At 44.6% G+C, this 25,551-nt stretch overlaps 1 protein-coding gene across 1 annotated transcript in view; it reads right to left on the reverse strand.

Moving 5' to 3' along the window:
* LOC147455610 (uncharacterized) overlaps positions 1-25,551 on the reverse strand; it is a 61,677-nt gene that overhangs the window by 21,099 nt on the left and 15,027 nt on the right. Inside the window, exons 4-5 of the mRNA XM_086514346.1 lie at positions 22,549-22,680; positions 22,411-22,476 (exon numbers count right to left, since the gene is read on the reverse strand). Coding sequence (XP_086370472.1) covers positions 22,411-22,476; positions 22,549-22,680 — 198 coding nt within the window. The remainder of the gene's footprint in view (positions 1-22,410; positions 22,477-22,548; positions 22,681-25,551) is intronic.

Genomic DNA, 25,551 nt, shown 5'->3' on the forward strand with positions numbered 1-25,551 from the left:
TAATGCTCCAGCTACGTTTCAGCAGATGATGAATGATCTACTGAGACCATCTTTAGGCAACTTTGTTGTTGTATTTTTCGATGACATCTTGATCTACAGCCGAAGTTTTTCTGAGCACTTACGCATATACGCGCTGTTCTCGAGGTACTAAGAATTGAGAAGCTTTATCCTAAGGCCTTTAAGTGTGAATTCTTCAAGAAAGAGATTTTTTACTTGGGTCACATCATTACTTGCAATGGAATTCGCGTTGACCTTGAAAAGTTGGATAAAGTACAAAATTGGCCCATGCTAAAGAATGTGCGCCAAGTAAAGTCCTTTTTAGGCTTTACAAGATTCTTTCGCAAATTTATCAAGGATTACTCTAAAGTTGCTACTCCGCTTACGCAACTATTAAAAGGAGAGGTGAGAGGGCCAAAGACTTCGGATCCTCACCATAAAGGTAACCCCCCTGTTGTCTGGAATGAGCATCTCGACGAGAGCTTTCGAACACTAAAGCACTTGGTGACTACTCCGCCAATATTGCACCATGTGGATCCTAGCAAATCGTTTGTGGTTGAAACAGATTTTAGCGATTATACCATTGGTGCGGCGTTATACCACGATGGGCGTCCTGTTGTGTTTGAAAGTAAGATACTCTCTAACGCTAAGATGCGTTATCCGACGTAAGAGAAGGAGCTTTACGCCGTAGCCCATGCCTTGAGGAAATGGCGGCACTACTTGTATGGCTCTACATTTGTTGCATGGACAGATCGTCACTCCTTGCGCTATGTTTGTGAGCAGAGGCCGGAAGGCTACATGGATTGAGCTTATGCAAGAGTTTGACTTTGAGATATGTTATAGAAAAGGATCCAGCAATCGAGTTGTCGATGCATTCAGCAGGATTCTTGAGGTTAATGCCTTGTCTATGGCTAAAATCTCAACGGATTTCTATCTCTCTCTCCGAGGGGTATGTTGTTCCGATAGCTACTTTGGCAAGATATGGAAAGAGGTCGAAGCGGGTCATGACTCGCGTGCAAGCTTGGGTGGTCCGGAGACCCAAGTGAGTCGTGCTAGAGAGACAATATTCCATTAGAGGTGGACTATTGTTCAGAAATGGAAAAGTCTGCGTGCCGAAAATCGATGAGGTTTGACATAGGATTTTGTTCTAATGCCACGATGTTTCTAGCGCTCGCACCCAGGCATCCAAAGAACTTTGGCTTTGGTCAAGCGATATTTCTATTGACCAAGGATGCGCTCTAACATAGAGAGCTATGTGAAGAGATGCACTCAGTGTCAGGTCAAATAAGGCAGAGCGCCTTAAGAAAGTTGGCCAGCTACATCCATTGGAAATCCCAGATGCCAAGTGGTAAAGTAATTCCATGGACTTCATCGTTGGTTTGCCAAATACTAGTCGGGGCAATGACGCCATTTGGGTTGTGGTCGATAGACTTACAAAAATGGCAAAATTTATACCAGCGAAGTCGACAGTAAAAAGCCATGAGTTGGTAGTTTTATTTGTCGATCAGCTTTACAAGTTGTATGGTCTGCCAGAGGATATCGTCAGTGATCGAGATACTAAGTTCACTGGCCGATTTTGGTGAGATGTGTTTGCTCATCTTCAAACGAAGTTGAGTATATCGTCTTCTAACCATCCTGAGTCCGACGGACAAACTGAGAGGATGAATCAAACGTTAAGAGAACATGTTGAGAGCTTATGTCTCTCACAAGCAGTCTGATTGGGAAAGGTATCTTCCACAATTAGAGTTCGCATACAACAGTAGCAAGCATCTTGCTACTGGATTTAGCCCATTCATGCTGATATATGGATTTGAGCCTAAATCCCTGATTGCTATTGGCTTAGAGAAAGTCAAGGAAAGCCAAGCTCGTGATTTCCTGTACGACATGCAAGAAATGCTCGAATCGGCTAAGGATAGTATAAGAACGGCTCGTGATCGAGTCACTACTTACGCTAATCAAAAGATATCTCCAAGGACTCTAGATGTGGGACAATGGGTCTATCTGAAGATACCCAAAGATTCCAAGCCCACGCAAACAGGAAAGCATTATAAGCTTTCAGCTAGATATTGTGGTCCGTTCTTGATCACAAAGAAGATATGCCAAGTTGCCTACAAACTGTGTATATACAGTATTTCATGTCAGCCGCCTTAAAGAAAAACTAGGTGTTGAGCGCGCGGCGGTGTGTGCAAGTGAAAGAGCACGCGAGGAAGTGCAGCGTGTGTGCAGAGAGGGGTGGCGAAAGCCAGCAAGAGAGGAAGCGCTAGCAGAACGATGAGGGAGAGAGAGAGGACTCACGTTTTTGGGAAAAACTCAATAAGTGAGTTTTCTGTTTTCCCACTTTTATTATAAGTGACCTTTAAAAAATGTATCCAAGTTCAATATGAACCTGGACAAAGTATAAAAATGTACAAAAAGGGGTTATTTAGGCCTTTAACCCAACAACCTCCCACTTAAAGGCATAAATGACGCCTTTAAGTTAACCAACTCCCACCAGCTGTATGCAATGCTCATGTTGATTCTTAGCAAGACTCTTGGTGAGAACATCTGCAGGGTTATCCTGTGTGTGAATCTTAGTCAAGGTGACTAGACCATCCTCCAATACCTGTCGTATTAAGTGGTATCGCACATCAATGTGCTTTGTCCGTGCATGAAACATGGCATTCTTGGCCAAATAGACAGCACTTTGGCTATCACATCCCAAGACAGGAGTACTAGCAGATATACCAAGCTCTTTGACAAGTCTGCCCAACCATATGGCCTCTTTAGAAGCCTCAGTGGCTGAAATATATTCAGCCTCAGTAGTACTCAATGCCACAATTTTTTGCAGTCGTGAACACCAAGAGACAGCACCACCAGCAATAGCAAACACATAGCTACTAGTGGACTTCCTGGTATCCAAGTCACCTGCCATATCTGCATCACAATAGCCCTGCAACTTCAGGTCACTTTTGCCATAGCATATACACCTAGATTGTGTACCTGACAAGTATCTCAGAATGCATTTCACAGCTTCCCAATGTGCTTTGCCGGGATTGGACATGTATCTACTAACAACTCCCACCGCATGGGCAATGTCAGGACGAGTGGCAACCATAGTATACATAAGAGAACCACAAGCTGATGCATAAGGGATTCCCTTCATAGCATTCATTGCCACGTCATCCTTTGGGCAATCGGCTTTGCTAAGTTTTGTGTGTGGAGGTAAAGGTACTCCAAGTGACTTAGCTTCAGCCATGTTAAACCTGTCAAGTACTTTAGCAATGTACTTTTCTTGAGATAAGAAGAGCAATTTCAGCTTTCTATCTCTCTTGATTCTCATGCCCAAGATGTGCTCAGCATCACCTAAATCCTTCATTGCAAAAGCTGAATTCAGCTCACGTTTAAGAGCATCAATGGTAGACTTATGCTTCCCAGCAATCAACTTATCATCTACATATAGCACAAGGATTATAGGACTTCCATCATTATCCTTCTTTGTATACAAACAATGGTCTAAATGGCTGCGTTTAAAGCCTTGAGACAACATAAAAGTATCAAACTTTTTGTACCATTGACGTGATGACTGCCTCAAACCATACAGTGCCCTTCTTAGTTTGCATACAAGTTCCTTTCTATCAGGAACTACAAAACCCTCAAGTTGCTTCATGTAGATATCTTCATCAATGTCACCATGAAGAAAAGCTGTTTTTACATCCATTTGATTCAATTCTAAGTCAAGCACTGCAGCGAGAGCAAAAAGGACACGCAATGTCGTAAGCTTTACAACAGGAGAAAAGATCTCTTGAAAGTCAATCCCCTCTTTCTGTGCATACCCTTTGGCAACTAACCTTGCTTTATACTTGGGCTTTCCATCAACACATTTGACCTTGTAAACCCATTTGTTAGGAAGAGCCTTTCTTCCTTTAGGCAATGGCACAAGATCCCAAGTATTGTTTGCATGCAAAGATTTGATTTCCTCTTGCATCGCAAGCTCCCACTTACTGCTTAACTCACATGATTTTGCCTCTTTATATGTAAGAGGCTCTCCCTCATCTGTCAACATAACATGATGCAAAGAGGGGTCAAAGCGCTGTATCAACCTTCTGACACCAGTAGACTTGCGTACCCAATGATCTACATTCTCAAGCACAGGTTCTACATCAGGAGGCAACTCATTTTCAGCATGCTCATGCTGCTGAAAATCATTTTCAGCCATGACAGGTGGCTGTCCATCCTCATTTGGAGCATCTAAATCATGTCCTACCTCTTCTGGCTCAAGGTTAACCGGCTGATTATCAATTTCAGCTTGCGGTACTGTATCCTGAGACTCTTTTTCAACATCAATAGGTGGCAAGAGAGGCTGAAATTTGACCAATTTCTTGTCAATTTCAGAAGATGTAGCATTTTTCAGTAATTTAGCCTCATTGAACACTACATCTCGGCTGCGTACTACCCTCTTAAACTGAGGCAACCATATCCTGTAGCCCATTTCACCCTCTTCCCCATAACCTAGGAAGAGTCCTTGGATGGACTTGGCATCTAGCTTTGTCCTCAAGTCATTACGAACATGGACAAAAGCCTCGCAGCCAAACACTCTCAAATGATCATAAGAGGCAGGTTTGCCAAACCAAACCTCCTCTGAAATGTCATTTTTTAGCGTACTGTTAGGAGAGCGATTGCATACATGAACTGCAGTTTTCAAAGCCTCTCCCCAAAACCCATGAGGGAGATTAGCCGTGGACAACATGCAACGCACTCTCTCACATAAAGTACGGTTATACCTCTCAGCCACACCATTAGAAGATGGATTATAAGGAGCTGTCAACTCCCTTTTAATCCCATATTCTTCACAATAACGTTGAAATTCAGCAGACGTGTACTCCCCCCCATTGTCAGATCTCAGACATTTAAGCTTACTACCCTTTTGCGTGGTCACAAAAGCATGAAACCTCTTAAATGCATTAAATGTCTCACTCTTATTCTTTAACAAATATGCCCAGCCTTTCCTAGTGCAATCATCAATGAATGTAACAAAGTATGATGCACCACCAAAAGACTTAACAGGCATTGAACATACATCAGAGTGAATTAAATCAAGAGCATTAGCTTTGCGCGAGACACCAGAATAATAAGAAGACTTCTTTTGTTTACCATACAAACAGTCATTACAAAAATCTAACTTGGTGCCCTTTACATCAACCCTCTTCAAAGAGGAGAGCACATCAAGTCCCTTCTGGCTCATATGGCCAAGTCTTTTGTGCCACAACTCCAAATGAGAAGCAACTTCGGCCACTGCAAGAAACTTGTCAGGCAAAGCTTTGCCATGTAAATAGCACAATGTACCACTCTTGCATCCCTTGACAATGAGCATTGATCCCTTAAGCAACTTCCATGAACCCCCAGCAAAAATGGTTGTATAACCCTCTGCATCCATCTGGCCAACAGACAATAGACTCTTCTTGATGCCTGGTACATACCTTACATCTTTAAGCATAAACTCTTGGCCATTGTTTAATGCCAAGCGCACAGTGCCCATTCCTTCAATGTCACACGCATGGTTATCCCCAAGGTAAACCTTGCCATACTTGCCTGCATGATAAGAAGCAAAACACTCCACAGATGGAGTCACATGAAATGAGGCACCCGAGTCTACTATCCAAGACTGTGTAAGGCCATCATTTGCACTTAGCAATGCATCAATGACATCTCTACGTGAGATAAGCATGTCTTCTGCATTTGCTACAACAAAATCTGAGGGGCATGAATCTGCAATCAAGATCTCCTCACTGTCGGATAACTCTGTGATAACCACACTAGAGGATACATTTACAGTCTCCGAATCCTCGGAGGAGGTACCTGCTGATTTTTCCCCTTTCTTATCCTCTGTCTTCTTCTTCTCCTGTGATTCCTTCTTTCTTTCCTGCTCTTTCTTGAAATACCTGCAATCTAGCTTCTTATGGCCTTTTCTGCCACACTGGTAACAAGTCACATCCTTATCCCTAGACTTGCTTTTGCTCCTGTTTTGAGCCTTGGTACGTGTATTTTGCTTCTGATTTCTGCCTCTCGCATTGTAAGCAGAATTGCCACCTTCCCCACCACTAGACTTGCGTCTAATTTCCTCATTTAAGATGGAGCCTCACACTCCATCATATGTGAGGTTGGGCCTATTACTCAAAGAAACCACAAGCGTTTCCCAAGAGTCTGACAAAGTCATCAACAAAAATATGGCTTTCAACTTGTCATCAAAAGGTTAAAGCCCAGTATCCTGTAGCTGACTCATAACACTGGTGAAAGCACTTAAGTGCTCAGAAGCCGGCTTGGCTTTGTCAAGCATCATGTTCACCAGTTTGCGCATCAAATGCACCTGATTCACAGGGGTGGTATTCTCATAAGTGGCCTTCAACTTATGCCAAATTGCATGAACAGTGTCCAAGCCCTTTATGTCCACCAGAATGTCATCGGACACAGCCATTTTGATATAGGCCTTTGCCCTCTTGTTGAGCTTGGCCCAATCCTCATCCGGCATATCCACAGGCTTTACAGCCAAAAGGGCGTCCTCACAATCCTTGAGAAACAAAATCCCCTGCATCCTGTCCTGCCATAGGTCGAAACCTGTACCGTCAAATCGCTTGATTTCCATCAAGCTCTTGGCATCAGACGACGAGGAAGTAGAGGCCATTTGCACAGATAAAAATGCAGCAGAAAGTGTCTACACAAAATCTGAAAATTTTCAATGATCACAATGAACCGCACATTGCATACAATGTGCTGAAAATTTCAGCAATTAACAAGTATCCCCAATGCGGACTTGCATAAACCCACAAAAGGCGTACATAAACCTCAATTTGTGTACATAAAAACAGTCCAATGCTGAATTTTCTGCAAATTTACTGTTTTGGTGCATCAATTTGCATCAAATGGACCTGTTTTGAGTGGGAAAAGCAAGGGGCATTCACGGGAATCGATTTAGAACACCTACGTTTTGCTGTTTTGACCTGTAATTTTCTGGTTTTTACCTGTTTTGACCTAATTTCAGCCTGTTTTAGGCTGTTTTGGGAACCCTAATCACCCTAGGAGACACCGGAAGCAAGGGGCTTCGCGATGAAAGCGGAAATTTGACGCGAGAGAAGCCTTTTGCCTACTGTCCAGCCACCTGCGCAAAGCTTCTAAAACCCTAATCTGGCTCTGATACCAATTGTTGAGCGCGCAGCGATGTGTGCAAGTGAAAGAGCACGCTAGGAAGTGCAATGTGTGTGCAGAGGGGTGGCGAAAGCCAGAAGGAGAGGAAGCGCTAGCAGAACGATGAGGGAGAGAGAGAGGGCTCACGTTTTTTAGGAAAACTCAATAAGTGAGTTTTGGGTTTTCCCACTTTTATTATAAGTGACCTTTAAAAAATGTGTCCAGGTTCATATTGAACCTAGACAAATATGAACCTGGACAAAGTATAAAAATGTACAAAAAGGGGTTATTTAGGCCTTTAACCCAACACTAGGCAAGGCCGACGTTGTTGTGCCAATGGAGAAAAATGTATGGCAAGATATGCAAACTGAGCATATTCCTCAAGAACCAGAGGCAATTTTAGATCATCGTACTCGTCATTCGCGCCAAAAGGCTTATGACGAGTACTTAATTAAATGGAAAGGTCAATCTGATAGGTCTGCTACGTGGGAATCGGTTAGAGCTTTGAAAGCTTAGTATCCCCACTTCATTGATGAGGACATCAATGGTTCTTAAGGGGGATGGTGTTATGCCCCGCTCGCAGGAGAGGAAATCTAGCCTAGATGCCGACGAGATGCGCGTCCAGTGTTCGGGCAGACGTAGTGTGAACACGGCCAATGTGGCCGGGCATTATTATAAACAAGAGGCCAAGGCCTCATTTGTAGTTATCGACCCCCACTATAGCAGAGTGACAGTGGTTAGCCCGCGAGGCTAGAAGTGCACGAGGTCACCTCGAGGAGGTGAGGCCGGGTGGTATGGACGCCCGGTCTTCCAGGTGCACGGATGCTGGTCCCAGCACGGGGGAGCTGTCGGATGGTGGCTATGGTCGGGTGGTTCGTTCGACGCATGTCTGTAGGCGGTCTGTGTAGCCGGGAGATCCACTCCGCGTGTGTTCGTTTCACCACGACAGTTTGTTTGAGCATTTCACGTTACTCTTATGCCCTGTGGTTGCTTTTGTCAATTTATGCGTTGATTTTTGTCTTGTCCGGTTTGTGATTTAGCTCTCCGTTCAGAGGAGACTCTGCGGGATTTTTCCCGTGAGTCGATCGTATGCATTCTTGGTACACTTGACTGCTTACAACCAATGATTCTGCTACATTTTGTCTTGAGTTTCTACTCTTGTTTTAGGGGAAACTCTGTCGAAATTCTCCCAAAAATTTGGCCATAAATCTTTGGTCACGTTCTCTTGAGTTATGGCTGCTAGTAATGCTTCAGAAAGGAAAGACTACTACATAAAGAAGTTTGATGGCACAAACTTTACGATTTGGAAGCAACGCTTGATGTCTTGGTCAACATGGGCTTGGCAGCGCCATTGAAAAGAGCGTAGAGAGAATGCTTACAGTTGATGACTAGTGGGAAGAGTTGGATGCCCGTGCCATCGCCACAAGTCGATTACATCTTGGCGAGACCATATTTTTCACCATTATGGACAAGACTACAGCACAAGAGCTTTAGGAGTCTCTATGCACAACTTGGGATGGAAAAAGTGCTTCTAACAAAGAAACTTATGCGCTTGAATATGAAACAAGGTAGTAATGTTAGTGCACACTTGAAGATCGGAAACCCGGCGAGGATCTACAACCGGATGGTGCGGGTACTTGCAGGGTTTAGGGCTGATCTGAAAACGCAGGTTTTATGGGACTGAAAACACCGGTCTTCTGATGCTAAAAACGCTGGGTTGATCTTGAGAAAAAGCTAGAGCTCTTGAGGTGTTGCCTGCCTGCTGGGTGTCTGCCTCCTTGTGTCTCTGCTTCTAATGAGTGCCCAATGGGTTTCTTTTATAGTTCCTTTAGTCATTTGCCCTATCTACATTCCAACAAGGGTAAAATGAAAAGTCACTTACTAATAAATGACCTATAAGAGGTGGTTCACACGGTAAAATGCTTGCATGATGAAAATGATTGTCATGTGCAAGAGAGGATATGCAACTATGACCGGCCTGGACATGTGCGTCTTGCTACAGGCTCATAAAGGTGCCATGCTCAGTTCTAAGCTAATAACTCATGCTAGACTGTGGCAGCACTTGTCCATGTAGCGCAAGTGAAGTGCGCACGTGACACAAGGTCTTGCAACGTTTTAACATGTAAGGAGGGAAAACATTGAGTACCCCAATGGCTACATATATAAAACTTACCAAGAATGATTGCCCCAAATCGGATGTTGAAAAGACAGAGATGGAAAAAGTGCCATATTCTTCGGCAGTTGGCAGTCTCATGTTCGCCATGGTCAGTACGCGACCAGACATTGCATTTGCAATGGGAGTGGTCAGCAGGTATATAACAAATTCGGGCAGAAAGCATTGGGAAGCAGTGAAGCATATCTTGAGATACATCAAGGGTTCAACCAGCACGTGATTACGCTTTGGGAACAGTGATGCATCCATAGTTGGATACACTGATTTTGATTATGGGGGTTGTGTGGACACTAGGAGATCCACATCTGGCAACGTTTTTCTTGTTTGCTGGAGCGGTTGTCTCTTGGAGATCATGTCCTCCAAAATTGCACTTCTTTTTCCACTACAGATGTCACAAATGCGGGCACCACGTGCCAATAGAAAAGAACAGACTGAACAGACTTTTAGCACTTCAATAACAACTGTTCAATAACAACTGTTCAATAACAACTGTTCAATAACAATTGAACTGAGAGAGAGAGAGAGAGAGACGACACGCGACACGGAGTGGCGAAATTCCACCCTAGAGAGTATTGGCCCCAAACCTTGGCGCCCCTTTCGGTATTTCTTTATATTACTGCTGATTCGCAAAGTACAACAGCCGGGGAGCACCTCCTCTGCAATCTGCGCGCTGAAGAGTGCCAGAGAGGGCCCCAAAGGCTCATATTTAAAGGCCCAAAGCCTAAAAGCATCAAATATGAAAAGCTGACTCCAAGAAATCACTTTCCTAAAATTTCGGGATTTCCCTAAAAATCCGCCGCGAATTCCGGGACGTCCGTACAGGTGCCACATCATCATATTTTGATGTGCAAAGTCTTTTGAGTGTGTTCTGCTTTATTTTTAATGCCTTTATGTCACTTGGGGCCCCATCGGACGGGGTCCCCATAAGTTGGTAGGACTTCTTTTGTTGCTTGTTCTTCTTAGGGTTTCTAGAATTAGGGTTTGCAGCAATTAGGGTTTCTGGCAGAAATTAGGGTTTGCAGGTTTTAGAGTTAGGGTTTCCAGAATTAGGGTTTCAGCAGTTAGGGTTTCTGGCAGAAATTAGGGTTTGCAGGTTTTAGGGTTAGGGTTTCCAGAATTAGGGTTACAACAGTTAGGGTTTCTGGCAGAAATTAGGGTTTAGGCCCCTCGGCCGACATCTGCAAGTTGGCTCCCTTCTTCAGGGCTTTGACACGTCAACAATTTGTTACATCTCCCCTTCTTGAAGGAGAGTAATCGTCCGCGATTACAGCATATCTGCAAAACAACTCAAGTTAGCTCAAAAATTTCCGAGGGTCATTCCGAGGGACATTCCGAGGGACAATCAATTTGCTCTTTTTATTAAGGAGTTAGCTTCTCCTTTCTGCTCTTTTGATCAAGGAGTTAGCTTCTCCTTTCCGCTCTTTTGATCAAGGAGTTAGCTTCTCCTTCGGCTGTTTTGATCAAGGAGTTAGCTTCTCCTTTCGTCCAGATTGGAACTCTTGATATTCCGGCGTAGTAAAATTAGCCATCACACCCAGACCGTACTGATCTTCCACGGGTGTCTTGATGCACTAAAATTACATACCCAGGCAATCTCATCCAATTAGGAATATTCAGTAATTGACACATCACAATGCAACACAAATGCTCACATATGCATGTTACAAGACACAACAAACAGCGCCGCTGAGCACTCCTCAGAGACAAACGGTCTGCGGTATGAAGCTACTCAACGACTACCTCGTCACTCCCTCCGCAAATAACCTAAGAAGGTCCGGGCCATGAGCTCAGAGGACTGTACAACCAAACGCTCCCCAGACCGCAGTCTGCGTCGCTCGGAGGTTCAAGCATACAATGAAACGCTCCCCAGGCATCGGCCTGCGTCGTTCCGAGGTTCAAACAATACCAAAACAGTATTTCTCACTTCTCCACCCGGGAGTAAAATCACCAATCATTGAAACCAGTATCAAACCAGAGTCAAACAATTCAAATCGGCACCAAAACAGGTTCAAAACAGATATCATCCATTTCAAACAAATTCCAAACAGGATCACCAAACAAGATCAAACAGAACTTAAACTTAAAAAGCAATCTCGACATCAATCGAGCTCGAAAAGTCGACTGACTTTCCATCTTGAAACCTGCACCAAAAATTAGGGTTAGGTTCCTTCCATGAGGTCGTAGCCGAGCACAACATGGTCCATCAGCTCTTGGACAGACAGTGTTTCTTTGGCGGCGATGGTAGTCCCAAGAGATAGCAATCACACTGAACCTCCAAGGTCATCTGCTCGTGAAGAGACATCTACTGAGAGATGTCGAGAAATTTCAATTTATAATCTGCTAGGGTTTCCATGGCAAGCATTTCAGGATACCCCACTCTGCCAGAAGTTGCACTCCGAAGGAAGATGTCAGAAACCATATAACTTCGGGCAAAAATTTTCTTGAAAGCTTGCCAAGTACTTGGAGTATGTTGCTTGGTAGCTATAGACATCAACATCTGCATGGCACTGCTTCTGAGAAAAACAGTGACTTGAAACAAATCTGGATCAATAACAAACAGCACTTCAATAACAACTGTTCAATAACAACTGAACTGAGAGAGAGAGAGAGAGAGAGACGACACGCGACACGGAGTGGCGAAATTCCACCCTAGAGAGTATTGGCCCCAAACCTTGGCACCCCTTTCGGTATTTCTTTATATTACTGCTGATTCGCAAAGTACAACAGCCGGGGAGCACCTCCTCTGCAATCTGCGCGCTGAAGAGTGCCAAAGAGGGCCCCCAAGGCTCATATTTAAAGGTCCAAAGCCTAAAAGCATCAAATATGAAAAGCTTACTCCAAAAAATCACTTTCCTAAAATTTCGGGATTTCCCTAAAAATCCGCCGCGAATTCCGGGACGTCCGTACAGGTGCCACATCATCATATTTTGATGTGCAAAGTCTTTTGAGTGTGTTCTGCTTTATTTTTAATGCCTTTATGTCACTTGGGGCCCCATCGGACGGGGTCCCCATAAGTTGGTAGGACTTCTTTTGTTGCTTGTTCTTCTTAGGGTTTCTAGAATTAGGGTTTGCAGCAATTAGGGTTTCTGGCAGAAATTAGGGTTTGCAGGTTTTAGAGTTAGGGTTTCCAGAATTAGGGTTTCAGCAGTTAGGGTTTCTGGCAGAAATTAGGGTTTGCAGGTTTTAGGGTTAGGGTTTCCAGAATTAGGGTTTCAGCAGTTAGGGTTTCTGGCAGAAATTAGGGTTTAGGCCCCTCGGCCGACATCTGCAAGTTGGCTCCCTTCTTCAGGGCTTTGACACGTCAACAATTTGTTACAACAGAGGCTGAGTATGTTGCAGTTTCCAATGCCAGCAAGGAATCTCTATGGTTATCTCGTCTAGTGGGAGACCTTGGTATACACCACACTCCAGTGCTACATTGTGACAGCTAGAGTGCGATTGCATTAGCAAAGAACCCCATATTTCATTCCAAGTTGAAACACATCAAAGTCAGGTATCACGTGATACGAGATATTTTGGCTAGCAAACGCATTGAGTTAGCCAAAGTTCACACAAATGACAACCCTGCAAATGCTCTTACAAAGAGCTTAGCCACAGAGCGGTTCGCACATTGCATTGCGATGATGGGTGTAGGGTGAAGCCTCGTGATGCTTCAAATTTGTACAGATTTGTACTAACATAGACCACTTGGGACACTATGGCCTTCAAGTGGGAGATTGTAAGGGTGCAGGCCATATTGGCCAGGCGCCGCCCATTACTAACGTTACCTTATTCATTACATAATACAAAAAAGAATAAGGGGTTGTGGATTATTATCCACTACAGAGCTCCACCCACACGAGCCCTCCCACTTCTGCACTCGCACTGACACACGCTCCCGCTCGCCTCACACTTGCAGAAGGCACTTGGTTCTGCGATGATACTGAGTGCTGAAGGGTAATTGTTGTAGGTACTTGATATTGTGAGGCTAAAGGCTGAATGCTGAAAATGCTAGGGAATGACGGCTTGGATGTGTAAATGCTAAAAGCTGAAGACGTTGATCTGTTGCCGATTTTAGGGCTGAAAACGCTGATCTACTGCCGATCATAGAGGTGGACTTGGCTGAAAAACGCTGAGGTTCTGTGGATGGCAAGGCTGTGATGGTGCTGAAAAACGCTAAGGTCTTGAGGCTAGATAACTGAAAACGCGAGGTGCTTGGGGACACTCGTGCTGCAAGTACTTTGCATAGCTTCAAGTGTGACCCCCTGGGTCACCTATATACCACTCAACCTCCACGATTCTTCATAGATGATGCCAAAAAGTCACTTATAAAGTTTAATGACTTAAGTGCCCGTTCGTATCAGAGTTACCAGGGAACGGGTAAAACCATGCCTGGAACGCCGGAACGGCGTTCCTGCCGGTCGGCAGTGCTTGGAACGTCCCGGAACGGCAGTCCGTTCCGACAGGCGGACTCAAACCGGAACGGGCTCGGAACAGGGGCGGAACGCCGGAACGGAAAAAACGGCAGACTTTTCAAATGTTCAAAAACGGACAGATTTTTGAATTTTTCAAACGTCCAAAAACGGGCAGTAAGCCCTCAAAAGCTATATATGTGCCAAGCCCTCACCCTTTTCCTTCACAAGCTCTCTTGCTCTCAAGCTCTCTTGCTCTAGCCTCTCAAGCTCTATTGCTCTCGAGTCTCAAGCTCTCAAGGCTCAAGCTTCAATCTCTCAAGCTCTCAAGCTACCAACTTCCAAGCTCTCAAGCTACCAAGCTCTCAAGCTCTCAACTTCTATCTTGCTCTCAAGCTCTCAAGCATCAAGCTTTCAAAGTTCAAGGCTCTCAACTTTCAAGCTCTCTCTTGCTCTCGAGTCTCAAGGCTTTAAGCCTCAAGCTCTCTCGAGTCTCATTCCAATTTCCATCATCTAGATTCCATGGCCTCTTCTTCTCGTACAACCCCCTCCGTTCATGCGGGCAACACTCAACAGGCGAAGGAATGGTCGTGGTGGGATGAAGTGACCTTGGAGGGCACCTTGTCGGCGGCGGGAGGTTCTCGTGCATGGGCATGCAAGCTATGCTCTTACACGTGGAAAGGGGGGCGGAAAGGGGGGCATGACAAAGTGAGGGCACACTTTCTTCGAGTGCCGGGACATGAGGTGAGATTTTGCACCAACGTAACCATCGAGAAGAGGAAGGAGCTCGAGGAAAAGGATAGGCAATTCAACCACAAAGCCAAGCCCGCACGCAAAGGTATTGATCCAAAGACCCTCATTTTCCCTTCTTCCTCTCTACCCGGTGTAGGTGTTGGTGCATCTTCACAAGGTCCAAAACGTCGTCAAAGGACCCTTGCCACCTCTTGGGACCCAAAGAAGAAGGAAGAGGTGGATGCGGCCGTGGCTCGATTCTTCTATCACGACCATATCCCATTTGTCGCGGCGAGGTATGTTCATTGTTTTATGATTTATCAATCTTCTCTCTCATTTCTTCCGTTATCGTCAGTTCCACCTTTTTGATACTAACCTCTTCTATATTTAATCGAAATAGGTCGGAGTATTGGAAAGTCATGGTGCAACGGATAGGAGAGTATGGCACCGGCTATGTGCCGCCATCTTCAGAGGCTCTCCGAACCACTTTGCTCGATCGAGAGAAGGCTATCGTGGAGCAAGCAACCCTCAATATTCAGCGTCTTTGGGCAAAACATGGCATTTCCCTCATTGTCGACGGGTGGAGCGATACAAGGAAGAGATCTATCCATGGTCTCGTAGCATACTCGAGTGGAGAGATGTACTTTGTGCACTCTCATGATGCCACCGAGAGTGGCAAGTCCGCCGATGTCCTCTCTGCAGAGTGGACAGCGGCCATAGAAACCATCGGTGAGCAACACGTGGTGGCCTTTGTCACAGATGGGGAGGCATCAAATAGGGCAGCAGCAGCTATTATAGAGGGCCACTATCCGCATGTAACAGTGTGCATGGAGTGGAGAAGGCTAATGATCTTGTCTTCGTCAGCGCAAATTTGAAAATGCTTCGCAAGAGTACAGACAAACAGACAGATCCTTTTACACAGTGGGAGATGGAGCAAGAGGCTCCTCAGGCAGGTGGAGATGCACATCCACCAACACCAGGTACTTCATCCGTGGCTGAGATCGAGCCGGACCTAGAGCTCGATGATGAGGAATGGGAGGATGTGCATGATTTACAGCCGGCTACTACGGATTGGGAGGCCTCTCAAGCTAGTGGCTCTTGAGTCTTGAGTCTTTGCCATTTATCCTTACCTTTTTGTATGGTTGCTTGAGCCTTGCCCTCTTTGCCATTTGTAGCTACTAGCATCTTTATGGTATTTGTCACCTTCAGTCTTTTGGTATTGTGGTCACTGGTTTGCCCCCCTTTGTTTTTTTTTGTAGCACCTTGGCGGCCCTTGAGGCTTGTTAGCCATAATTAATTCCAAAGTGTTATCTCTGACTACTACTCTTGCAATTATTTGAGAGCATTGTGTATGGGCATTGTGTTTGCTCAATGTTGTATATGTGTTATGTACTCTAGGCGCCGCACATCCCAATCAAGTCATAATAAGGTTGAATGGTCTTCGAATCGTGTTTTTTGTGGGTATTAGAGTCAAAGGACTCTAGTACTACTTGTATTCAAACACATAACGCTAAAAAAAACAATATTTGGGTGTTTTTCTAGCCTCCCGTTCCGCGCCGTTCCCATTCCGGGCCCGTTCCCGTTCCGCAGGGAGGCCTGTCGCCGTTCCCGTTCCGCGTTCCGGGTAACTCTGGTTAATATGCCTATATACCGACTAACTATACTGTGGAAGGCAACTATGACCTGCCTGGGCATGCACGTCTTGCTATAGGCTCACAAAGTGTCAAGCTAGATCCTACAGCAAGAAAAATTCACTCTTATTAGCATTGATAACTAACTTGTGATCTCGCATTCCTGAAAGACGTGTAGCAGATGGGGTCTATGTTCTGCCTCATCCTTGGAGAAGACTATAATGTCATCAAAGAAAGTGCCAACAAAAGATCTGTACTCTCTGAAAATCCTATCCATCATTCGGTTGAAAGTCGCTGGAGCATTGGTAAGGCCAAAAGGCATCACCAAAAATTCATATAAACCGAAGCTCGTCCGAAAAGCTGTCTTGTAGACATCTCCCAGCACGATTCGGATCTGATGATATCCGCTTTTCAAATCGATCCTGCTAAAACAAGAGGATCCCTGTAATCGTTCAAGAATATCATCGATCCTCGAAATCCGAAATCTGTTCTTGATGGTGATTTTAGTGAGAGCTCTATAATCAATGCACATTCTCCAAGATCCGTCTTTCTTTAAAACCAACAATACCGGAGAGCAGTATGGTGAAGTACTCGGCTGGATAAGACCCTTTTCCAAAAGGTCTTTCACTTGGTTCATAATCTCTTCATTCTGGGCTTGGCTCACACGGTAAGGTGGCCGGTTCAGTGGAGTGCTTCCACGTATCAGATCAATAGTATGATCCTCAGGACAAGGACTACGACTGACGCTAGACTGTAGCAAACGCTTGTCCACGTGGCACAAGTGAAGTGCACACGTGACATCCCCCCCTCTTATAGGTAAGGCACAACTGTCGAACTTCTTCCTTTGAATGCTTGTCTGTACTTCTGATGTAAACTGCTCCTTATGCTTGTGGATGCATAAACCGATGAAAACTCCTCCAAACTGGTGGATACTGCAGATGTAGGTACTACTACGACGTAACCACCGACCATACTAGTTACTAGTAGACTTACTACTGTCGCAGAATACCAGCCTTGGTGCTGACTCTAGAGGTATTTCCAAGGGTTGCTTGTAAACAGAAGTGGATGCACGCTACATGCGAATGCGAATGCAGCAGAGAGTTAGGGATCCTTGCTCCAACTCCTTCCATATCTGCATACAAGGCAAGGAAATCTTCGTATTCAAGCTCGATATTCGTGGATCCGATGTCGATCTTCGTTCAAAGACATAGTGATGAACACGGAGCACGCCCGATGCGCGATGGACTAAGGGTAGGAGTGGCTAATAACTCCGGGATCGGGACACGAAGCTTCTTTCAGGGAAAAACTTAGAGAGATCTTTGGGTTCTTCGTTCTGTTTGGGTTCTTGGTGGTTCTTCCCTTGAGTTCGCAAAGCCGAAGCACGTACAGAGCTCTGATACAAATGTCAAGTGCACCGTTAGTGTTTAGGATTTAGCTCTGATCTAGTACTCCCCACAAACACAAGGCTACTTTGCCTTCAATTGAAAAGAGAAACTCAATTGAACACAATTAATGAGAGAGACGCACAGAGAGAAAAGAGAGACGACACGGCATGTCGAGTCCCAACCACCCTCAAGGGCCCCCTTGCTCTGTTGCCATAGCAAAAACTTTCTTCATTACTTGCACAAATGCTAATACAATGACTAAATGCTGATGACGTTGATGGGTACTTGATGGAGATGTTGAGTGCTGAGGTACTAATGGGTACTTGCTAGAGGTACTTGGTTCTGCGATGTTGCTGAGTGCTGAAGAGTACTTGTTGTAGGTACTTGATACTGCGAGGCTAAACGCTGAATGCTGAAAACACTAGGGAATGACGGCTTGAATGTGTAAATGTTAAGGGCTGAAGACGCTGATGCTGCTGACCATAGGGCTGAAAATGCTGATCTGCTGCTGATCATAGGCCTGAAAACGCTGGTGGACTTTGGCTGAAAAACATTGAGGTTCTGTGAATGGCAAGGCTGCAATGGTGCTGAAAAACGCAAGGTGCTAAGGCTGGCTGACTGAAAGCGCCAGGTGCTTGGGGGCACTAGTGCCGCGAGTACTTCGCGTACGGACCTCTTGCTTCAAGTGTGACCCCATGGGTCACCTATATACCCCCAACATGTTGGTCGAGCACACACAATTGGGCCTTCACAATTCTTCATAAATCAAGCTACCTCTAGATGTGTCAGGTTTCAATGAGTGGCAAGCCACCTTAATGCTACTAGGAGTGCTAGAGTTTAAATTTTGAGATAGGTCATACATTTTCCTTCATAATATACAAAGTATTTTTGGTTTGCAGGAGGACTTTGCACTGGCTACTATCTCCAAGTATCAAGAGGAGAGGAATGGATTTGTTTCAGATGGCAATAGTGTTGACAAGGCAATGGAGATCTCCAATAACCCATTGGATTGCCTTAAATTGTGCTTTGAAAAGGCAGAAAAGTATAAAGAAAGCCTTCCTGATGAGGCCACATTTCAAACAATTCCAAATAATCTCAATGATGCCAAAAAGTCACTTATTAAATTTGATGACTTAAATGCCTGTTCATATGCTAGTGGGTGTAATACTAGGTACTAACATATGCTCCCAAACACAACACACACCACACGCACACATAGATGAGCATACATCAACACAAAGTTCAGCATAATGAGTTTCTGTCATGACTCCAGAGATCAAGGGCAGACTCAGCCATAATGAAGCCTAGCACTAAAAGAAGCATTAAATCAAAACAATTAGCACAAAAATAAGGTAGTTGATAAAGCATACGCACCACAAAAGATAGAAAGAATTAGCACAATAAACGGGTCGTAACTGGGACGAAAACGTCACAATGTGAAATTTGCATATCCGCTATACGACTAAAAAATATACCTATACGCTTGTGTATTACACAACAAGTTTTTCCACATCAAATATCCCGAATAGCCAGTAGCCACTTCCCCACTCTGTAGGTCAAAGATGTCTGCAAAATCTAGATCTGTGGCATACAGATCTACCATATCCTCGAAGCTGTGGTGATGAACTGCCGGAATATTCAAAACCAAAGGCTTATGAAATAGTTGCATTCGCCACCACGTTCTTCTGTCCCTGAACATGCACAATCCGAAAGTAAAATTGTGACAAAATGTTTGCCCATCGCATCTACTTGTCCGAATGTTGTTTTTGAGACAAGAAATAGTGTAAACTCTAGTGATCGTTGAACACTATAAGATCAGCTTCGACTAGAAAGTGTCGCCATTGAGTAAGAGCATGGATAACTACCAAAAGCTCTTTCTCATAAGTCTGTGCAACTCGTTCTGGTCTGGAAAACATTCGACTCTCATAAGCTACAACATGGCCCTCCTGCAAACCGCTCCCAGACTGCGACCACAAGCATCACAATATACTTCAAGTCGAGCAAAATCAATACAAAACCAGTCGTCAACTTCTCCTTGAGAGTCTGGAAGGTTGCAATCTCAAATGGTCCCCATGTGAAAGGAACACCTTTCTGTGTCAAAGCACGTAGAGGAGAAGCAATCTCCGCAAATTCTTGAATGAACCGCCGATAGTAAGAGCACAACCCAAAAAGCTTTGAACCTCATGAACATTCTCAAGATCTGGCTAATCTTTGATGGTCTCAACCTTGGCCGGATCCATTCTGACACCCTCTAAGAGACGATGTGTCCCAAAGAGTGGATCTCTGATAAGAAAAACTCACTCTTCTTGCCATTCACCACCAACCGATATTGCCTCAATGCCTAGAAATCCTATAACATGTGGTGTTGATACTCTGCCTCATTCTTGGAGAATACCATGATTTCCTTCAAAAAGGTGCCCACAAATGGCCTATACTCTCGAAAAATCTTGTCCATCATCTTGTTGAGCATTTGTGAGACCAAAAGGCATTACTAAATACTCGTACAATCTAAAGGACGTCCTGAACGCAGTCTTGTATACATCTCCAAGAGAAATCATGATCTGATATTAGCCACTTTTCAGGTCGATCCTACTGAAACAAGTAGAACCCTGTAACCTGTCCAGTATAAAATCGATCTTCGGTATTGGAAAACTGCCCTTGATTGTGATTTTATTGAGAGCCCTGTAGTCAATGCACATTCTCCAAGATCCATCTCTCTCTTCCAAACGTATCTGCCTGAGACTGCAAATGGCATCTTTGTTTCTATCCTTTTCTTCACCATTAAAATGAGGAAGTTTTATATCTTTGAGGATAGGGTTTTCTCTAGGTTTGGACTAGGTTTCAAGAGGAGGAAAAGTAGTCTCTCTCTACACGGTTCCAATTCCCTTTTACTAGTCACTACCCAGCCAACCGATTGCGCAGCTGACTTCAGGAGAGAACAATGCCGAAAGTATGGTCAATATCAGAGGGTGCCAAGCAACCCCATGCGGCCGTGGCAAGGTGAGAATTTCAGCTCTGAGACCAGTATTAGAAGGCATGCTTTGGCGAGCTTGCGAGTATACAAGCTGTAGACTATGGCAAAAGCAAGCCACAAAAAAGGAAGACACACAAACACTCGGAGCACCACCACTCCCCTCACATGGCTCCATCACGGCACCACCCATTGCATGGGACCTTTTTTCTAACAGTAACCAGTTAGACACCTGTGACCCCCCTATTTTTAATCTCAAGGAGACGGTTCACCCGTGGGCCATGCGCCCTTGCTCCAAGCGTAAATAGTGTGTGTCCTAGCTATACGATGCGTCACAGCATGCCAAAAATTTTCTGCCATGCGATCGCTCAAAATAGACTTGGGCATCCAATACTCTCCCAAGGTTGATTAGGCACATGCAAAGGTTGAAATGACCCAAAATGACCCAAGCGTCTTACGCCGATCGTACTTGACTTTTTCGCAAACCAAGCATTCCCGAATATACAGATCGATGTCTGCTCTAAGGCTTGGCCAAAAGAAGTATCTTTCCAATGCTAAGGTCGTAGGGAGAATACCCCGGTGACCCGCATAGGGCAAAGCATGCGCTTCATCCATGATTTTCTTCCTCAATGACACCGCCACGCAGATTGCTTGGTGGTGGTAGAGGTAACTATCCCGAGCACAAATAATCAATAAGCTGAAAATAAGTAGAGTGTTGAACAAACGAGACAAGGGAGAAGCTCAACACAGTATTGGGGACCAAAAGATGGCTGCACAAATAGTTGGTGAACTCTCCCCCCACCCCCACCCCCAAACGATAGTACAGAAAGTGGCGCTAGAATAGGGAGGAGAAGGAAAAAGAGACCAACGGCATCTTTTCAGAGAGAGGAGAGAGAGAGGCCTCGCTGTCTTCAGCTGAAAAAGGGGTGCCTCCTAATTCTTGGAGCTGAAAAATAATGCTTACACAGAACTCCCCATGCAACCTCATGCACAGATGCAATGCATACATAGATTTCCTCGTGGGAAAGTACCTGCTTTCCGAAAAGCACTTAAAAATATCCTACTTTTTAGAAAAAACTTCTCAAAACCCATCTTTATTCTTGTGCCTGCAACTTTACGCGTGATCCTTTACCCCGTTCAGACTTCCTCCCGCACCTAAAGAATATTTTCTATCCGATGCTCCCGCCACCCATCCCGTGACCCATCAAGAATACTCGTTTATCGGTCTCTTCCACCGAACTTACCGAACAACTCCTTCACGATGCTTAATGTCACCCATCATATGACACATCTGAGTTGTTCATTCCTGATGGCTTTTATGAGTTCCAATCGATCTACAGTTTCTAACTTTAACGTGTACACATTTAAAAATCCTAATTTTATTAAACAGAAATTACTTGAGAATAAGAAAATAGTCCATTAGCAACAAAAGCCCTACTTCACTAGCCTTAAATTGAGTAACAAATGCCTAAAGCACTCATACAATAGAGCCGACAGGTAAAAGCATCATGACCATACATGAGCTAATCAACAGAAATTGGAGGACACAATACAAATGTCAAACCCAACTAGGGTTCTTTTAGGGAGAACATGCTTGAAACTCCTCCTCGTGAATCGTGCAAGTTTGCATGTTCTCATGAAGGCCAGAGATAGAGGGCAAGCTTGCACATATGCAAGATATAGCAGGCAACCATTCCTCAATGCCACACAAACGCATTGCAGCGGCAGATCGAAGTTCTACACTTATTTTACCAAAGGCATAGAGTGAGACAAAGAGTATGAGCGAAAGTTTACGGTAAAAGGAAACAGTCAAGAACCTCAAAAATTTTACAAAGTAGTGAATCAACTAACTGATTGATGAGACAACAATTGATTTATTGATCCATAAAGGCAAAAAATACACCAAGAAAATAAATTGAGCCACATTGTTACAAGCATAGGATCCAACGTAAAAATAAAAAGCATGACTCACATATTGACACTTCACCACAAGAACCGCGACACTCTTGCTGATGACGTTGACTCTTCTATCAATCACCTGCTTAAAGGCAAAGAGATTAGAATAGTTATGAATAACAATACATACTCAAAAATTTAAGCACATGCATACCCGAAAACAAATATCAAACGGCGGACTCTTTTGGGTACTCTTTGCCTCGCCTTCATCAACCATAAACTGCACATCTAAGCTTTTGGTGAATGGTCTCTCAGCATCACTATCTCCAAGTATATGTTCCTCTCCCTATACACAAGTGAAAAGTACTTTTGTCTCAAGCATAACCAAGTTAAGGAAAGAGGCGATCTACAATTTGAACTCATCATATTTTGTTATAAAGACGATGATACACACCATAAGAAACACTAGAAGAACAATTTTCCTTGTGCAAACTACAGGTGGTGAAAGGCAAGATGCAAAGGAACACGAGCTTGGCACAAATTTCTAGTCCTACTCCTTTCCACTTTGAACCCTTCCTTGTGCAAGGGATGTTCTTAGCCCTCCAAGGAGTTTTTGATGGGGAAAATAACAGCTCCCTGTTCACTCTAGAAAGAGTATTGGCCCCAAACCTTGGCGTCCCTTTCGGTATTTCTTTATATTACTTGAACTCAATACAATGCCGGTACTCCACCTTCTGCACATTCATACTGAAGCATGCCAGAGAATGAGCCCTCTGCACATATTTAAAGGCCCTTGGCCTGGAAAAGCAGTTACACGAAAAACAATCAAACTCAAAAGCAACTAATCCCAAAAGCTGGCGTTGAAAACTGCCCAGTGTAAATCACGAAAATCCGTAGAGGCTGCCACGTCAGCAGGTCAACGTAAAATCCAAAAAACCATACAAGCTGCCATGTCAGCAATCAGCACAAAATTCGGAGATCCGTATTGTTGCCACGTCATTAGCTTCTACGCAAATAAGCTTGTGTGTGTGTGTGTGCTGGTCCTGCTTTATTATAACATCTTTAGGTCACTTGGGCCCCATCGGACGGGGTCCCATAAGTTGGTGGGAACCCTTCTTTAAAAATAGGCCACTCAGCAAGACTATGCAAGTTAGTAATCATCCGCAATTACACCATATCTACAAAACAACTCAAGATAGCTCAAAAATTTCCGAGGGACATTCCGAGGGCCAATCAGTTTCTCATTCCAAATCGGAGCTCTTGATATCCTGGGTCGTTGACTTCCCAGAAGTATCTCATCCAATAAGGAATATTCAATGGTTAGCACATCACAATGCAACACAAATGCTCACATATGCATGTCACAAGACACAACGAACAGCGCCGTTGAGCACTCCCCCGAGACAAGCGGTCTGTGGTATGAAGCTACTCCCCCAGCAAATAACCTAAAAAGGTCCGGGCCATGAGTTCAGAGGACTAGTACAACCAAACACTCCCTAGACCGCAATCTGCGTCGCTTGGAGGTTCAAGCATACAACCAAACACTCCCCAGACATCCCGTCTGCGTCGTTCGGAGGTTTTCCAGCATACAACGAAACGCTTCCCAGACATCCCGTTGGCGTCGTTCCAAGGTTCAAACAAATACCAAAACAGCATTTCTCGCTACTCCCTCCGAGAGTAAATCACCAATCAATGAAACTAGTATTAAAACCAAAGTCAAACAGTTCAAATCGGCACCAAGACAGGTTTAAAACAGATAGCATCCATTTCAAACAAATTTCAAATAATACTTTCTCAAATAGTGTTCAAAAGTATCTAACTATAAAAACAGCTAGAGAGTTCATTCAGGGATTTGTTCGGACAACGAACTTTGAGGACGATTAGCTTGCCCTTCTGCATCACGGTGATGGTTCGGTTCCGAACCTCGATAGTCGCATCATTCTTGTCATGCAAGGGTATGCGTTGCAATTGCCTAATTTCATAATGTGGAAATCGGCTTTTCCATGATAATCTTGGATAGTCACTGGAAGAGCACCAATGAGCGGTACCACTTTCTGAGTTTGCCCCGTGGCTAGCTCAGCTTCAATTTCTCCACCCTCTGCATCATTATCGAAGTGCATCTGCTTCAAGAATTCTGGATGGATGAAGTTCTCTGTAGCTCCGGGGTCAAAGAAAATAAGGGCTTTCAAGCCATTGACTTTGCCATATAGTTGACAGAATTCATTTGTACTTTCAAGGCATATGCCATAGATATCAGGGACTAGTCCAATAGCGGGTCTAGCTCTCTTGGCTAGAGGTGGCCCTGAGGATCGTTCTGTCGTGGGAGCAGAAGGTTGCTCTGAAGACGCCAAGGCTCGCTCAAGACATGTAGTAAATGTATGCCCTATTTGAAAGCATTCGAAGCATCAGCCTTCTTGTAAAAGGGTTTCTCATTGACGTGCCAGACAAGGCCTTTCAAGTTGGGTGTCACAAGACTCCCGAAAATTTGTTCGTTGTTATCGAGAGTTGTGGTTAGTGGCTGGAGATTCTTCTGTGGTAAACTCCAACTTTCCCTTTATCAATTTGTAGTCGACCGCGGCATGGTCCATAAGCTCGTGCATGGTGGAGACTTGCTTGGAGAGACAATATTCCTACAATGGTGTATCGCTCGCATTGGGACTCCAAGGGAACGAACCTAAAGAAGGACACCAGAAGGTACACTGAAACCGGCCTGTTCAATCCAAAAAGGGCGGTAGACTTTACTTTAAACCTTGATTTAGCTTTCACCCATTATTAGTCGTCTATTTTACCTGTACTTTCAAGACACAACAAAGGGGAGAGGGATACAGGCTGCTAGATTGCACCTGTATGAGTAGACCGACACCAGATTGGCCCCTAACTTAGGCGCCCCTTTCGGTATTTCTTTATTGTTCAAAAGAGGGAATAAACGCTGTGGTTCCCTACAAGCTGCCCCGCACAAATTCGGCTGAATTTCCACTGTTCCAGCCCGATTTCGGCAGCATAACTGTACTAGAACCCTTCACAGTCAGTATTCCCACACATTGACTGACTTTCCCGACGCATACAGGCACTTTGCAAAACCTGGCGAGAATCTGCAGCACGCTGAATTCTCTGTTTTCAGCCCTGAAAATGCGCCAGATCACCTGTACAGCGGTCCCCTTGCGTCCCCGAACCTCCTGGGGGTATTAGGGTCCGTTTAGGGCCAAAACCCTAAACC

The sequence above is a fragment of the Adiantum capillus-veneris genome, chromosome 6 (assembly GCF_014529385.1).
Source record: "Adiantum capillus-veneris isolate H3 chromosome 6, ASM1452938v2, whole genome shotgun sequence".
NCBI classification, from domain to species: Eukaryota; Viridiplantae; Streptophyta; class Polypodiopsida; order Polypodiales; family Pteridaceae; genus Adiantum; species Adiantum capillus-veneris.